The sequence below is a fragment of the Osmia lignaria genome, chromosome 2 (assembly GCF_051020975.1).
Source record: "Osmia lignaria lignaria isolate PbOS001 chromosome 2, iyOsmLign1, whole genome shotgun sequence".
Taxonomy (NCBI): domain Eukaryota; kingdom Metazoa; phylum Arthropoda; class Insecta; order Hymenoptera; family Megachilidae; genus Osmia; species Osmia lignaria.
In genome coordinates, this window is record NC_135033.1 from 4504425 (window position 1) to 4519489 (window position 15065).

General features: G+C 30.8%; 4 protein-coding genes across 6 annotated transcripts; 3 read left to right on the forward strand and 1 right to left on the reverse strand.

Annotated features, from left to right (window-relative positions):
- Positions 1-147: 147 nt before the first annotated feature.
- Positions 148-5106, forward strand: Cka (Connector of kinase to AP-1). 2 transcript variants are annotated; one of them, XM_034327645.2, is made up of 11 exons: positions 148-869; positions 1449-1552; positions 1632-1817; positions 1889-2072; positions 2283-2441; positions 2536-2665; positions 2734-2855; positions 3087-3265; positions 3370-3704; positions 3851-4162; positions 4248-5106. In XM_034327645.2, exons 1-11 carry the CDS (start codon positions 606-608, stop codon positions 4415-4417), a joined length of 2145 nt encoding a protein of 714 aa, XP_034183536.1. In that variant the 5' UTR covers positions 148-605; the 3' UTR covers positions 4418-5106. The 2 variants fall into 2 exon arrangements, with proteins under 2 accessions (XP_034183536.1, XP_034183535.1); XM_034327644.2 differs by having other exon boundaries at positions 149-869; positions 1889-2078.
- Positions 5107-7293: 2187 nt separating this feature from the next.
- On the forward strand, positions 7294-9607 carry red (LysM peptidoglycan-binding domain-containing protein red). 2 transcript variants are annotated; one of them, XR_004581794.2, is made up of 5 exons: positions 7294-7994; positions 8089-8235; positions 8310-8437; positions 8531-8912; positions 8986-9607. XR_004581794.2 is itself a non-coding variant. In XM_034327574.2 (4 exons), exons 1-4 carry the CDS (start codon positions 7818-7820, stop codon positions 8766-8768), a joined length of 690 nt encoding a protein of 229 aa, XP_034183465.1. In that variant the 5' UTR covers positions 7294-7817; the 3' UTR covers positions 8769-9604. The 2 variants fall into 2 exon arrangements, 1 of the variants encoding a protein (XP_034183465.1); XM_034327574.2 differs by having other exon boundaries at positions 8531-9604.
- A 611-nt stretch (positions 9608-10218) lies between these two features.
- On the reverse strand, positions 10219-11548 carry LOC117605829 (E3 ubiquitin-protein ligase RNF180-like). Its single transcript, XM_034327575.2, has 3 exons — positions 11429-11548; positions 10907-11095; positions 10219-10789 (listed from the first exon to the last, which is right to left on the reverse strand). The coding sequence occupies exons 2-3, from the start codon at positions 11090-11092 to the stop codon at positions 10631-10633; spliced, it is 345 nt and encodes a 114-aa protein (XP_034183466.1). The 5' UTR covers positions 11093-11095; positions 11429-11548; the 3' UTR covers positions 10219-10630.
- Positions 11549-11556: 8 nt separating this feature from the next.
- Positions 11557-14514, forward strand: LOC117605827 (protein odr-4 homolog). Its single transcript, XM_034327573.2, has 8 exons — positions 11557-11793; positions 11995-12174; positions 12239-12441; positions 12508-12679; positions 12751-12933; positions 13095-13308; positions 13376-13558; positions 14167-14514. Exons 1-8 carry the CDS (start codon positions 11698-11700, stop codon positions 14340-14342), a joined length of 1407 nt encoding a protein of 468 aa, XP_034183464.1. The 5' UTR covers positions 11557-11697; the 3' UTR covers positions 14343-14514.
- The last annotated feature ends 551 nt before the right edge of the window (positions 14515-15065 follow it).

Consider the following 15065-nt stretch of genomic DNA (forward strand, 5'->3'; position numbering starts at 1 on the left):
TTACAAAGAAAAATTAAAAATATTCAAGTCAACATACAAGTTAGATTAATATACAGTATTTTACCTTTTATTCTAATTTTTAGTAAATATTTTGTTCAAAATCTGTTTTAAATAAATTTAAAAAAATGTATAGCTTTAGTATTCAACATGCAATACTAAAAAGAAAGTAGAAGTACGGTATTCGAGAGGTTATAAAAAAATACTAAAATTCTTTTTATTAACCATAATGTATCATAAAGTGATGATAAATTAACAAGTGAGAAATACAATTGGTACTCATAGAAAGCCGGTATAAGGTTGCAAAATATACTTCAATGCATTCTACAAGAATGGTGGAAGAAAGTGTAATTGGAAAGATGTGCGAAGAAGGGAATATTTGTTTGTTGTTTCGGAAAAGTTGAATATAATTAACGAAATCGTTCTAAACACGTGCCGAATTGTACAATTTTCTATAAAGTATATCAGTTAGATTGAAATCTAACACGTCCGCATGCGTATTAATTACTTCTTTTTGCAAACTCGATCGAAATACATTATCCGACAGGAGAGCACTCTTTGGGCTCCAGAGGAAAGAAAAGTTGTTGTAATGGCTGCCGTGTCATGAAATGAAGGTACCGAGCCAGTTTTGTGGTTCCACGATGGAGGACAACTCCAGTTCTGCATCTCAAAATCATAATGGACAATTATCTAGTGGTTCAAATGTTTCACTGACAAATAAACATCAGGGCAATGACAATGGTAGCAATGGCGATGCTAAGGATAAACGACCACAATACTCTATGCCTGGCGTTCTACATTTTATTCAACACGAATGGGCTCGCTTTGAACTTGAAAGATCACAGTGGGAACTTGATAGAGCAGAATTCCAGGTATAAATTTAATTTCTTTTAAATATTGTCAATATTTAGTAATATATCTTTCTTTAATATACCTTCTTCATATTGTCATTTCATCTGTCATGTGACAAGAACATTGTAAAGCTATGATTAATTTAAAAACATAAAACATTACACAGTGTAATATGTAAATAGGTATATTTAATTTCAGAAATTAATTTAATTTAATGTATGTTTCATAAGAATATTTTGTGTAATGTAATATTGTACCTTGAATTCTTGGAAATGTCAATGTATTATTGTGTTAGATACTGTCATATTTGGATTAAATTTATAGATAAGAGTTTTATATAATACATTTATAAACTTTGTGTACTTTACATTTAAGTTATTAAACGGTGGCAATTATTTTAATTGTTTGTGTAATCAATAATAGCATAAAATGTATAGAAAGTTATGATATGTAATTCAATTAACATTACATTCAATAATATGAGTGTAATTCAAATAAAAGTATTTTTCGAAGCAAATATGTTTAAATAAAAAAATCTGTACGATAACATTCCTAATAAATGCAGAGATAAAGGTGAAAATTTTATGATTTTTTTATAGGCTAGGATAGCTTTTTTACAAGGTGAAAGGAAAGGTCAAGAAAAATTGAAAAATGACTTAGTAAGAAGAATAAAAATGTTAGAATATGCACTTAAACAAGAACGGTAAGATTTTTTTCAGCCATAATTATTAAAAGAACATAACTATTTTTTTGTTACATAATTATTTTCACTATTTTTATAGAGCAAGGTATCACAAATTAAAATATGGCACTGATTTGGTAATACCAGGAGATGTAAAACCTCCTATTTATGAAGAAGGTAGTAGTACTTGTGCTAATTCTGATGTCGGAGGCGGTGGAGATGGTGAAGCTCCCTTTACATCTGTTAGTAACATTAGTTGGAGACAAGGGCGTCAAATTTTAAGACAGTAAGTAAAATATATTTTATAAAAGTATTGAGTAAATTTGTTTTTGTTACAACTTGTACATTTTATCTTAGATACTTACAAGAAATTGGTTATACTGATACAATAATAGATGTACGATCAAACAGAGTTAGATCATTACTTGGTTTAAACAATAACACAGATTCAGAAGATTTGAATACTCCTGCATTAAATGGCAATGAACCATCAAATAAGCAAACAAATGAAAATAGTGTTCGTAGAGTTCCAGGAAAAAAGGTAGAGGTAAATAAGTTTATTTGATTTTTTTTTTTTTTTATTATTATACATTTATAGTTTTTATTGTTAAAATTATTTTACAAAGTTTCATTACAATTTCTGAGATTTTTAAAAATATTTATTTAATTTTAGTCAATCAAATGTATTGAAACTATTAATATACAGTGACAGTGACATGTTCTTTATACTGCAATGTTTTTATGCTGGCAGCAACCATCTTCTATAGCAGAAGCAATAATATTAGATACAGAAGCAGCTGTAATGGCGAATTTTGAATTTCTGGCTCATACAGATATGGATATGGAAGAAGAAGAAGAGGATGTAGAAGATGACACTTATGATACAAATATGGATCCTAAACCAAATAAAGTAACAAACATTTTCATCTTGTATAACAAATTTTGTTGCTTAGTTCTTCCCAATAAATAATTAACATACATTTTTTACCATTATTTATTTTCAGCCATCTATTCTTTTAACAGAAGATGTTGATGCAGAAGCTGAAGAAGTATTAAATGAATTAAATCTTCTCACAGAAATTGAAGAATCACCACCAGGTTCTATTCATTTGGAGATAGATTCGTCGGAATGGAGTTAGTATCAAGCACATGTAACTTTGTACATAGTTTAATAGTATTTCTAATATTTAATAACTTTGCAGATGCAATTCATAGAGGTTTACAATCAGATCCAAAGCGTCCAAATAAAGAAGGTGATTCTGCATTGGAATTGGGTGAATTGGAGCAGTTGTGTGTTAACAATGAGGCGGAAACATCATACGATGTAAGTTCTATTACTGTTTATGTCATTGTTACTAATGTACATAGGCGTCGAAGTCTGTGAAAAATAAGAACTACGGCACTGACTCTTGAACCCGGTACACCACCACAGCCCGCTAACATCCTAATTATTTTCATGATTCTCCATGTTGGGTCTGGAGGTTTCGACCTCGTATATTCAAATTCAATTCCATCTGTATTATGATAAATATTTAAAACATATATTTTCACATAGATGGTAGCTACTACAAAAGAGACCTTAAGAAAAACATGGAATGCAAAATATACATTACGTTCTCATTTTGATGCTGTTCGAGCTCTTGTCTTCCATCCCACTGAACCTGTTCTTATAACTGCAAGTGATGATCATACACTAAAATTGTGGAACCTTCATAAGACTTTACCAGCAAAGAAGTAGGTTATTTAAATTCAGAAATTTATTATCTATTTATTTATTTGTTTTTTTTCTTGTTGTATGTATTGACATTTATTTACATAGTATTCTTTTTTTATTTCAGGTCAGCTTCATTAGATGTAGAACCATTATATACGTTTAGATCTCACAGAGGTCCTGTATTGTGTTTAGCCATGTATGGAAGCAGTCATTGCTACAGTGGTGGCTTAGATGGTATGATTTACTGTTGGGCACTTCCATCGGCGAACGTAGATCCCTATGAAACATACGAACCAAGTGTCCTTCAGAACAGATTAAGAGGGCACACAAGCGCAGTTTGGGGTTTAAGTATGTGCGAATCTCGATCGCAATTGTTATCGCTTAGTGCTGATGGAACTGTAAAATTATGGAGCCCAGAAAGTCAGTCACCACTACTTCATACGTATGTTTCTGAACAAGGTGCGTGCATTACACGTAAATCTTGTTTATGTATACATATATTTGATAGATGTATATATTAATTTTGAAAAATTACATATATATATATATATATATATATATATATATATATATATATAAATATTCTTATATAAATGTTTTTACAGATGGCATACCAACGTCAGTAGATTTTATTAGAGACGAGTCGCATAAATTAGTTGTAGCTTATGAAGGAGCTTGTGTGGTATTTGATACAGAAACGGGTGAAAGCGTAGCTCGTCTTGAGGCTAATGAAACAAAGGGAGTAAATCGTGTTGTGGCGCATCCTACATTACCACTTGTTGTCGCGGCCCACGAAGATAGACACATTCGATTTTATGACCATCGATCAGCTACTCTTGCCCATGCCATGGTTGCTCATTTGGATGCCGTAACTAGTCTTGCAGTAGATCCTCACGGTTTATATTTACTTTCAGGAAGTAAGTAATGATAAGATAAATAAAAATATGAAAAGTAAGTACCGATATACTATGAATCATATAAATACCAGTTTTTTACTTTCAGGTCATGATTGCAGTATAAGATTATGGAATATGGATAATAAGACTTGTGTTCAAGAAATAACAGCACATCGTAAGAAGTTTGACGAAAGTATTTTAGATGTAGCATTTCATCCTTCGCGACCTTTTATAGCAAGTGCAGGAGCTGATGCTCTTGCTAAAGTGTATGTGTGAGATGTAAATTAAGATACGCATTTCTACTATCAACATACAACAGACGGAACAGATTTTGTACTCATTCTTTCTAGATAGTTTTACTTGTACGTGTCACACTTCCAATTTTGTTGTTATTTAAATATAAAACAAATCAGACGCATAGATATCTCTCTTATACATTCGAAATTTGCACATAACCCTTGTCCGCGTCAATTTATTAAGACAGTGATTTTAAATATAAATACTGCTTACTGATGAGATCTTCATTAAGTAAGTACCATTAATTGGGATAGCGGAAGGGGTCTGTCTTGTAGAATATTAGTTGATATAGTTCTGATTATTAGATAAAGAAATACCCCTTACCCAAAATCCAGGAAGCACACTGCCGCAGTAGCATAATATTTATCCCTATGTTAACTATTTATTACCAATATTACAGTTACTGTTGCACAGCTACTGGAGATTAGTACATACTACTCAAGGATAAACTTGTCCTATATCAATTAGTCTCCCATTATATGATTTCTATGCTACCTTATATATTTATCAAGGTCAGCATATAGTAACAAGAAAAGCAACAACAACAATAATAATCATAAGTTAATTATAATATAAGAGACATAATATTAATAACAGTAAATTATAACTGTGTGTTTCTCTGTAATATATTGTATTTAAAAATAGATGAACTGTGTAACGTACTATAATGAATATGTTTTTATTAAAATTCAATTCCATTTCTGTTATTTTTCCTACCCCAAGTCCCTCTCCACTATGCATGTATGTGTGAGTGTGTGTGGAAGTATGTAAGGAGTGAATACAGATACAGAAAGACAACATACTTTGTTCCTGTTGGGGCACGATTTTGGGGGTGCGACCCCCGGTATCGGCTACATGAAAAGCACGCGAGATGGGCACCTGTGTGCCAGGCGTGGAGGGCTCCGGAGTAATATACATAAGGTTCTGGAGCCCTCCTTTAGCGCCAGTATCGGTCGCCGCGGGGTTTTAGTCAGTAGGAATCGAATACTCCCCCGCCGCCTTCTCTCAGGGGACGGTGGGGGGTCTTATGCAAGATTTCTTCGCGTTAATAAAAAAAAATATCTGCAGACACTGATTAAAGTAAAGGTAGCCGGTTGCGGGACCATCCTCAACCGTTCGACACTGAAATGAAGTGAAATCCCCTCATACGAGGGGTACGAGCCTACCTGTTAAACATACATATACTCTTATTTTATTTTCTGCGTTTATTTAACTTGCTGTACTTATCTTCTTGGCTTATTAAATAAATTCATTAGAAGGATAAAGGTGTTCTTTTATTATTCCTATGTGCCTTGCCTATTATTTTATCCTTTTACTTATTATTTTACCGATACTATATCCCTTACATCTCTGCATTCCTCGTATCCCTGCTTTTATTATATCTCTGCATCCCTTACATCTTTGCACTCCCTACATGCTTGCATCCCTTACATTACAGTAACCCTTGTATCCTTGCACTACTCCCTCTAACGACAAAAATTCCAATTAAAATTAGCTTGTGGAAACAGCGCCCCCTGGCGGCAAAAATTTAAACTAACGTTCGCGCGGCTATACAGCGCCCTCTGACGGTAAAAATCGGAACTAAATTCTTTACGATTTCTCGATCTTCGATGAGGTACGGTAGTACAAGGATGTAAGGGATGCATAGATGTAAGGAGTGCAGAGATGTAAGGGATGCAGGGATGTAAGGAATGCGAAGATATAAGGGATACACAGATTTAAAGGATGCAGGGACGTAAGAGAACACAGATTTAAAGGATGCCATGATATGAGGAATACACAGGTTTAAAGGTTGCATGGATGTAGATACAGGTTGCCGGCATATAAGGGGTAGGAAGAAATTTTAGGAAGGCGAAGTAAGGAAATTTGCGGTTAGAAATTTACTGCTAGTATCAGGATCACAGAATATGCGAAGAGGTGGCACGATTCTTGCGATAGCGAGAATGCATGTTTTCTTTTTATTTTTACGTGGTGGAAATCTTCTAAAAGACGCCCGTCGCACCCTCGGGAGAGGGACGACGGATAGTGGGATTTTTATCCACTAAAACCACCACGTGACTTTTATTGCTCGCACGTTTTGTGCACTTGACTGTGCCTTTCCCGAGGGAGGTATAAAGTCGGACCCCCCCGCCCTAAATTGCCATCTTCGTGGTCGCGTGTAATGTCGTCCGGAATCTCCGCTTCGGATGCCAATGACCCGAAACAAGGGATATAAAGGATAGGAATTATGGGAATACAGGACACTTGGGTTGCACCCACTAAATTGTCGCAATTACAGAAAGGACATTAAGTAAATTAAATAATACAAGTTTGTCTTACAATTACTTCAATGTTTTGGTCTTGGACTAGTTTTGATTAATTTATAAAGATAGAGTCACAGAGTCAAAGATATCTTTTCCGTTGATAATGCGAGGTGCGTTAAAAGTGAGATTGGTAAAACAGGCACAAATGTAATACCAACCGTGCTAAACACACCTAGGGGTGTCTGGGACCCCTTCAGTCGCGACCCCTCGAGGGAAAGGGATGTTTGATTGTTTTATATCTGTAGTCACTGCACTGACGTAGGCTTGTGTAGGTGTGTGCACCTATACATACATTAATTATATCTAAAAGTTATTTAAATTTTAAACATACATTTCGTAAGTAAACTTACAAATGATGAAATTTGTAACATAAAGAAGTGCACATAAACAATATAAGCTATTATATCTTTTGAATTAAATTAGTTATATAATAAAATAAGATACTAAAAAGAATAATACTTAATTTATGTTATATTGTACATAAATATATGTAAAATTTCATATTTTATTTATGACATTGTTATTGCTAATTTCTTTGAAATATAATTTTTAAGATATCAGTAACTTATATTTATACATATGTAACGCCCTTTGGATATCCAATCGAAATACAGCAAACGCTATCACACTAAACATCTATAAATTGCTATCACGATGATCAGCTGAGTTGATATTCGTAGTGCAACTGTTATAAGATTGCAAAAAATGTTCATTGTGACTAAAATTACAAAATTATAAAATATAATTGTTATAAAGAATAATAAATTACAGTAAATTGCATGTTTTTAAATGATTTTAAATTTAATTACACTTAAAAAGTAATTACAGTTTGCTAATCAAACTGTAGTTCACACCCTATTAAGTTTTCATGTTTTGGTAAAGTGTACGACTCTTTCTTTATGAAAGAAATAACATTACTTTGTCAATAAGATCATGCTATGCGAGCCAAATTTGGTTAAATAGGTTATGTGATTATGTTGTTTGAAGTGTACCTACAATTTTTACGTATAAATATCAAAGCTATTTAATATGTTTATCACGCTTTATAAGCGTCAGTATTAGTTTAATAATTAAGAATGGAACGAAATGGCGCGAGAGAAATGGAAGAACGAATATGCATAAGAAGTAGTGGGAAAGCTTTGAAGAAATATGGTAGTACAGCCAAGCATATTACACGAACTGAAAACCTAATAAAACACACTGTATCAGCAACTGATACCCTTCAAGGAATTGCTCTAAAATATGGAGTTACAGTAAGAATTCATTATTTTATTTTATTTTATTTTATATATTAATGATAATAAAGATAATAGGTGTTACAAGTTTGATATTTTACATTTTTTGTAGACTGAACAAATAAGAAGAGTTAATAGATTATGGGCTTCTGATAGTTTATTTCTAAGAGAACATTTACTTATTCCTGTTAGTCCAGAAAGCCCACTGTCATTACCAATGGACAATACTAATGAAATTGAACATAGCGGAGTTCAAAATGTAACTATTGTTTAAAGTAACTAATTAATAAGTTGTTATTTAGTATTATTTCAATTTTAATAATTTTCTTTTAGGTGTCTAGTCCATCTTCGGTAACATCGTCTATAGATGATGATCATTCGATTAATGACTTTTTAGCTAAAATGGATAATTCTATAGCCAGTGTTAAAAGAGAAGTTAAACGTACTCAGGGGAATAGTGAGTAAGTTATTTACCACTAATTAAATAATTATATTTTGGGCTTTTTATTATCAACAGCCTAATTATATAAATTTATTGAAATATTACATTTTAGATTTTGCACAGATAATGATATTTATATACAGCAACATAGAGCATCCGCTAAATTACGTAATTCACTTCCTGTGACTTCAAGTACATATACAACACCGTCTACTTCAGAACCATTAAGATCATCATCTTCTAGCGATATGCATAACTTTCCAACTGCTGTAGTTATGACTCAGGGTAGGAAAGTAAAGACATCATTACAGAGACTTCAACAACAACAAGATGAAATATTCCAATTGTAGCAGCTAAATTTGATTAGACTGTAATATGTTACAAGTTAGCAGCATCATTAAAACATTTGAAAAAAAGGTATATTAATACTGAATAATGTACTGGAATCAGTAGAAGGCTATTTCATGTTTGAAATTTGTTGCTCCGGTGTTAATGTAAGTTACATTCATTGTTTTTCATAAACTTTATATTATATTTTCATTATATTCTAATTGAAAATATTTACAGAGAACAATACTGACCATTTCTATTCTGTAGTCTCAGTACTATGAACAATGAATCAATTAGCTCTCATGTTGTCCATGCATATTTTTAAAATATTTCCAAACGTATGTCTTAGTAAACCATATGTGCCTTTGATCCAAATTAATTGTGTTCTCTTGTCTCTTTACTGTTACTTTTTAATTTAACATTTTGAGCTATCTATTTAATGTCCTTTTTGAATGATTTCTATGAATTAGAATTTTCTTCTGAGTAACAAAATTTAAATACAATTTAATTTCTTTGATATTCTATTATACAACTCATTTTTCTAAATCATTATCTTGTCTTCCTAATAGAATATTCTCAATATTATTTCTTTATATAATTTATTTTACTTTTAAGCAGATCAAACGCCAAACTAGGCAAATAAATGCAGCTTTGATAACAAATTCTTAAATATGTTAATAAAAATGATCCATTTAAATATCTGAAATATTAAAAATAACTATAGGTTATAATAAAAAATAATATTAAATTTATTCATAATTAATGTCAGTGCTCAATTCTTAGTTTTATCTTTATAATAAATAATTTTGTGATTTGTAGCAACGATTTATATTGAAAAATTTAATGGAACAAAAAATGATTTATACATATTGCACAAATTATTTCAATATAAATTTATAATAATTATGAATACATTCGTGAAATTAATTTTAAAATATTTAAAGTAAAAGTTTTTGCTTCTACTAGCAATAAAATTTCCAAATCAGTTTACATTCATTGTGGAAAATATTCCATTTTTAAGAGATAGAAAATACTAAGTTAATTTAGTACACGTTACATGTAATTATTTTTAGAGTTATATAAATTTACTGTTGATACAGTTAATAAAGATTTTATGAAAGGAAAGATAGTACCTGTTAATACTGTCTACATTCAATATTTTGTTTATTAGTATATTAATAATGTTATTTGCTGATATTATATATGTACACAGTTTTAGTATTGTTATGTTGTTTACATTATGTTAAATTTAATAAAATTATATATTTTATGGAAAGTGTATTAAAAATTCAACTATGAGTTTAATGAACAAATAATAAATTTACTTTAAAATAATGTAAGATAATTGTAGAAAGTATAAAGTTTGTATTAAACAATGTTACATGGTCTAACTTACATTTCTACATGTTATGAATTCATAACAATTAATTCAAATCAGTTTTAATGCTATGCATTAATGATTTATTGTAAATATATTAAAAGTAAGAAATATTTTGCGCATATTATATGATTTACTAATTGAAGTATAAAACAACAATTGTTGAGTATATAAAATGTACACAATCAATTTTTATATTGAGTGTGCACGCGTCTGTACATGTACATACTCAATATTTAACTACTATGTATACATGTAAAATAAATATTACTTGCTGGTAAAGTAATTTACATTTAAATATGCAATAAAGAACATTATTGTCATAATTCTTTGTTTATTGTAATAAGGCTTAATGTCTAGTATGTTTACTTGTGTTTATGTACCTTATTATATTACAAAAGTTTCTTTACAATTGTGAATTTATATATAACTTATTGTATGTTTCACTTCTAGTTATTTCTAAAATACTTTGAACAATGGTTTTAGTTATATAACAAAACTGTTTTATTTAGTATCATATACAATATCTACTTTGCTGTTAATTATTCTAATAGGATGTGTTACAAATTTGTTGCAATCACATCTTAATACATTTATAAAATTGAATGAACCTATGCGATTATTACAGTGTGAACAATGAAGTCTACCTTTTGTCCAAGATTCCTGTAGACAATATATTATTTTATATGGATTTCTATTTCCATTAATGGAAATATTTATCATACTAAGTAATACTTGGAAGTAAAATAAATACATTGTTAAGATAATTCACAACTGTACCTGATTTACAACTTGTTCAATCCATCCTGGCATTCTGTCTATTGATATGTATGAACAAGGTTCTGGATTATTTGTTATACACCCTACATTCATAAGACTTCTTTTTATTTCACCATGAGAAGTTAATAATTCTACTGATGCTTCATTAAAAAGGTCCTTTCTGCAATGTTTACACCTTACCTCCATTACCTATTTATGAAAAATTGTAAAAGAGAACACCTTTTAATATTCTTCTTATTTAGCTATTTTGATAAATATTAATGATTAATATAAATAACATTTATTTAAATAGAAATTATTGAATTTAGACTAATTATAGTATAATTAAAAGTACAAAATTGATGTAAGTTTGACGTTAAAATAAAGTTATAGAGGTTATAATGTCCGTCCCTCAGACTTGCTCAGATTTGCTCAGATTACAGCATTGCGCCGTCTATTCATAAACGGTGGAAACTACTCGACAATTTGTCGACTGATATTCTGAAACTAGTATAGAGATTAAGTTGATAAGATGCTCATTACTTCATCAAAGACTTCATAATAAACCCTTCATCTAGTGTAGTATTAGTGATATATTGAAGCAATCTGCTGTTACCGTCTGCTTGCGTTAGAATGTTGCAGTGCAAAGTGTTTCATATTTTTATACTAGGAAAAAGCAGATAGCGCTCGTTCTTGAGGCACAAATTCAAGACAACAAAGGCATATGTCCAGTCTTGTTGGATCTGTACAGATCTATAGTTATTGTATACAGTTCTGATAGAATTGGGTGTTTATAAAAGTTATTTGTAATAATGGGGCGAACTGTATATGCCGAGGATCGTCTTCATACTTACCTAATATCTTTAGCAAAACCAGATGAATATACAATAGGATTAATTTTAGGACAGGTTCGAATTTTGTATGTTTCAATTTGATGTCAACTCACCTAACATATGTACATACCTGTTAACCAGTACAGTTTAACATTATTTCGTGTACACGATATTTTTAAGAAATGTTTACTAATTTGTTTACGAAATTATATATTTAGATATAAGTTTTAAGGAAATTCAGTTTTAAAGTTGATTTCTACCATTACATTGTAACAGAGTGCTGGACAAAAGGATTATATTGTACACTTAGCAAAAACACCACCTCCACTGGGTAAAAATGTAGTGGAAGAAACATTAATTAGTCCTGCAACCAATGCTCATCAAGGATCCACTGATAGCTACATTAAATCAGTAAAAGATATACCTGAGAATTGGGTTGCAGATCATGCAAAACATGTACGTTAATGTAACATATATGCCACCTACTATTTTTATATTAATACTTTAATATTGTTTATAGGTCACAAGAATGCTACCTGGTGGGATGCAAGTTCTTGGTATATTTATTGTTGGTCCAGAAGATACCATAAATAATAATACTTATGTACAAAAATTTAGGTCTGTTCTGACAGCAATTCAGAAAAATTTGTCACAAAATAAATATCTCTGTGGAAATAGTAATGATGAGAATTTGATCTTATGTTTAAACAGCATTACACAAAAGTATGATGGATTGTAATATGTTTATAATAATTATTCTGTCTCTAATATAAAATTTAATATTTTCAGGTATACTTGTAAATCTGTAGAAACCAATAAGACTGGAATGTTAAAACCAACAGAATGGAAATTTCAAGCAAAACCAACCAAGTGGCATCAACTTGAAGCTCTCATTGATTTTGATCGTTTATTTCTTATTGCAGCTGATACAGATCCACAAACTCTTAAGAACCAGCTACAAGTATTGACTGTTCAAAAGATATTAATACATTATTTTTATGAGAAACGAGTACATATAATTCAATTTTACAGGATATTTTAAAAGATGTATCAGACAGCATTGAATCTTCTCTTATTGTTATTGAAGGTGAAGTTAGAACACCGGAAGATAAATTGGAAGTAATTAGTAAAAGCAAGAAAAATGATAAAGAATGTAAAAACAGTGAAAAAAATGCTAATAATAAATTAATTCAAGTTGACTTATACATTCCATGCGTAAGTAGTTGTATTTACAAAAAATTAATGTTACAACTTTTTTTTAGTGTTATTTAGTAACTTTCTAAACATTAGTAGTAACAGTATTTTTACCAAATGCATTAAAATTACATTATAACTCGTTAAATAGATGTAACACAATTTATTTTGTGGATTATTAGCAAGAGAAAAATATTAACTCGGATGTAAGGATAACACCGTGCAGTGCATCGATACGACTTGTGGGACAGTTAGTGAGTAGAACTTTTGTTCATCAAAAAGCAAATGTCGAAGAAGCTAGCACTGCGATAAAACAAGACATAATAAGATCACTAGCAAGTAGATTAGAAATGCATTGGGATAGTTTAATTGAAGAAGAAAATGGATCTCCAGAAGGTGCTTATCGCAGTATATAAGTATAAAAAATCCATGATATATTTATTATTTTCGTATCCTATTTCAGAAAATATAACGTTACACGAACCTCCAAGAAGGGTATTAATAGTGTTACCAGAAAGTAAAATAACATTATCGGATTACTTATTTCCTGGTGAAGGTCCTCAAGAAGCCCTCTTATCATTGCAAGAACTTCTTGATTTAGAGGTTCAAGAAAGTAATGTTCAAAAAGATATAGAGCTCCAAGCTGGTAGGTATTATACATGGTGTCCCGTAATTCTTCTAACTTCCGGAAATGGGGGGTTGCTGGTGTGATTCTGAACAACATTTTCCTTTACCAAAATGTCGTTTAAAGCTTGGTTTTTGAGTTATTAACGAAAAACACTGGCCAATCAGAGCGCGCGCTGAACCACGAGAGCGTTGGCTTTCGGCCGCGCTCGGTCGTGGTCGTGAACAAACGCATTGGCACAGCGTGGGTATCAAGGGAAGCGTGCGATAAATTCGTTATTCATGAATAACAAATAATTCCGCATTGTTCTTAATTTAAGACGATGTAACATTTATCGCACGCTTCCCTTGATATCCACGCTGTGCCAATGCGTTTGTTCACGACCACGACCGAGCGCAGCCGAAAGCCAACGCTCTCGAGGTTCAGCGCGCGCTCTGATTGGCCAGTGGTTTTCGTTAATAACTCAAAAACGAAGCTTCAAACGACTTTTTGGTAAAGGAAAATGTTGTTCAGAATCACACCAGCAACCCCCCATTTCCGGGAGTTACAGGAATTACGGGACACCCTATACAGTTAATATAGGACGACTAATTATATATTTCGATCACTATATTATTAATTCATCATAGATCCTACGGAATTTTACTGTCAAAGTGAAACTGACATGAAACCAACAGATCTTGGTAAAGATTCGTCCGGACATTATAAAACTAAAATATATATCGCAGGTTTTAGTATTGCAATCTTAGTTGTGATTCTTTCTATCATAATACATAATTTTATTAATATAAAATCGGATCTATAAAAGATATGAGTTTATGTTTTACTTTAATATGGGAAGTATAGAAGAAAATTTATGGTAACAGAGGGTGAGTAACAATATTATTGTGATCAACGCATTGTTTGTAAATTATTATATAAAAGTATTAAATTATTGATATATATTATAAATGTTCTAAGCATGTTTTTAATCGCGAAAAGTAAAATCATATTAATTATTTTATTCCACTATTTTGTCATAATTAAATATTTTTGTAAATGAATACATGTAGTGTGTAAAACAAACGATCGAATAAAAATTTTCTTTATGTGAAAGGCTGTTTAGGTAGGTGTAATTTGACGTAACACGTTAATATATTTTTAACTTTAGTATATTATTTTAATATAATAACATCTACACAATATATACACAATATATAGTATCATACACGCATATTATGTACAAAAAGGCTCTCAAAATCAATATAATGGCAAATCTTATAAGATAAAATGACAATTAGCAATGTCGTTTCTTTTTTTTTACAATAATTATATAAATAATGTTTATCTTCCTGATTATATTAAATTAAATAATGACATGCAACGTCGATAGACGAGTTATCCGTAAACTAGGCAGTGGTACTTATATTTTTTAAATGCTTGGTACAATTCACATTCCCTTAACAAATTTTTTAAATACTTGCAAACCTGTACTAAAAATTAGGAAAATTTCTGTATTTACAAAATTCTTTACACTGTACATAGCAAA

Coding starts and splice junctions, on each gene's coding strand:
- LOC117605827 (XM_034327573.2), top strand. CDS start 11,698: ATGGGGCGAACTGTATATGCCGAGGATCGTCTTCATACTTACCTAATA. Junction 12,175..12,238: donor TTGCAGATCATGCAAAACAT/GTACGTTAATGT, acceptor TATTGTTTATAG/GTCACAAGAATGCTACCTGG. Junction 12,442..12,507: donor TTAAACAGCATTACACAAAA/GTATGATGGATT, acceptor TAATATTTTCAG/GTATACTTGTAAATCTGTAG.
- Cka (XM_034327644.2), top strand. CDS start 606: ATGAAGGTACCGAGCCAGTTTTGTGGTTCCACGATGGAGGACAACTCC. Junction 2,079..2,282: donor TTCCAGGAAAAAAGGTAGAG/GTAAATAAGTTT, acceptor TTATGCTGGCAG/CAACCATCTTCTATAGCAGA. Junction 3,705..3,850: donor TACGTATGTTTCTGAACAAG/GTGCGTGCATTA, acceptor ATGTTTTTACAG/ATGGCATACCAACGTCAGTA.
- red (XM_034327574.2), top strand. CDS start 7,818: ATGGAACGAAATGGCGCGAGAGAAATGGAAGAACGAATATGCATAAGA. Junction 8,236..8,309: donor AACATAGCGGAGTTCAAAAT/GTAACTATTGTT, acceptor ATTTTCTTTTAG/GTGTCTAGTCCATCTTCGGT. Junction 8,438..8,530: donor CGTACTCAGGGGAATAGTGA/GTAAGTTATTTA, acceptor ATTACATTTTAG/ATTTTGCACAGATAATGATA.
- LOC117605829 (XM_034327575.2), bottom strand. CDS start 11,092: ATGGAGGTAAGGTGTAAACATTGCAGAAAGGACCTTTTTAATGAAGCA. Junction 10,790..10,906: donor TTGAACAAGTTGTAAATCAG/GTACAGTTGTGA, acceptor TATTGTCTACAG/GAATCTTGGACAAAAGGTAG.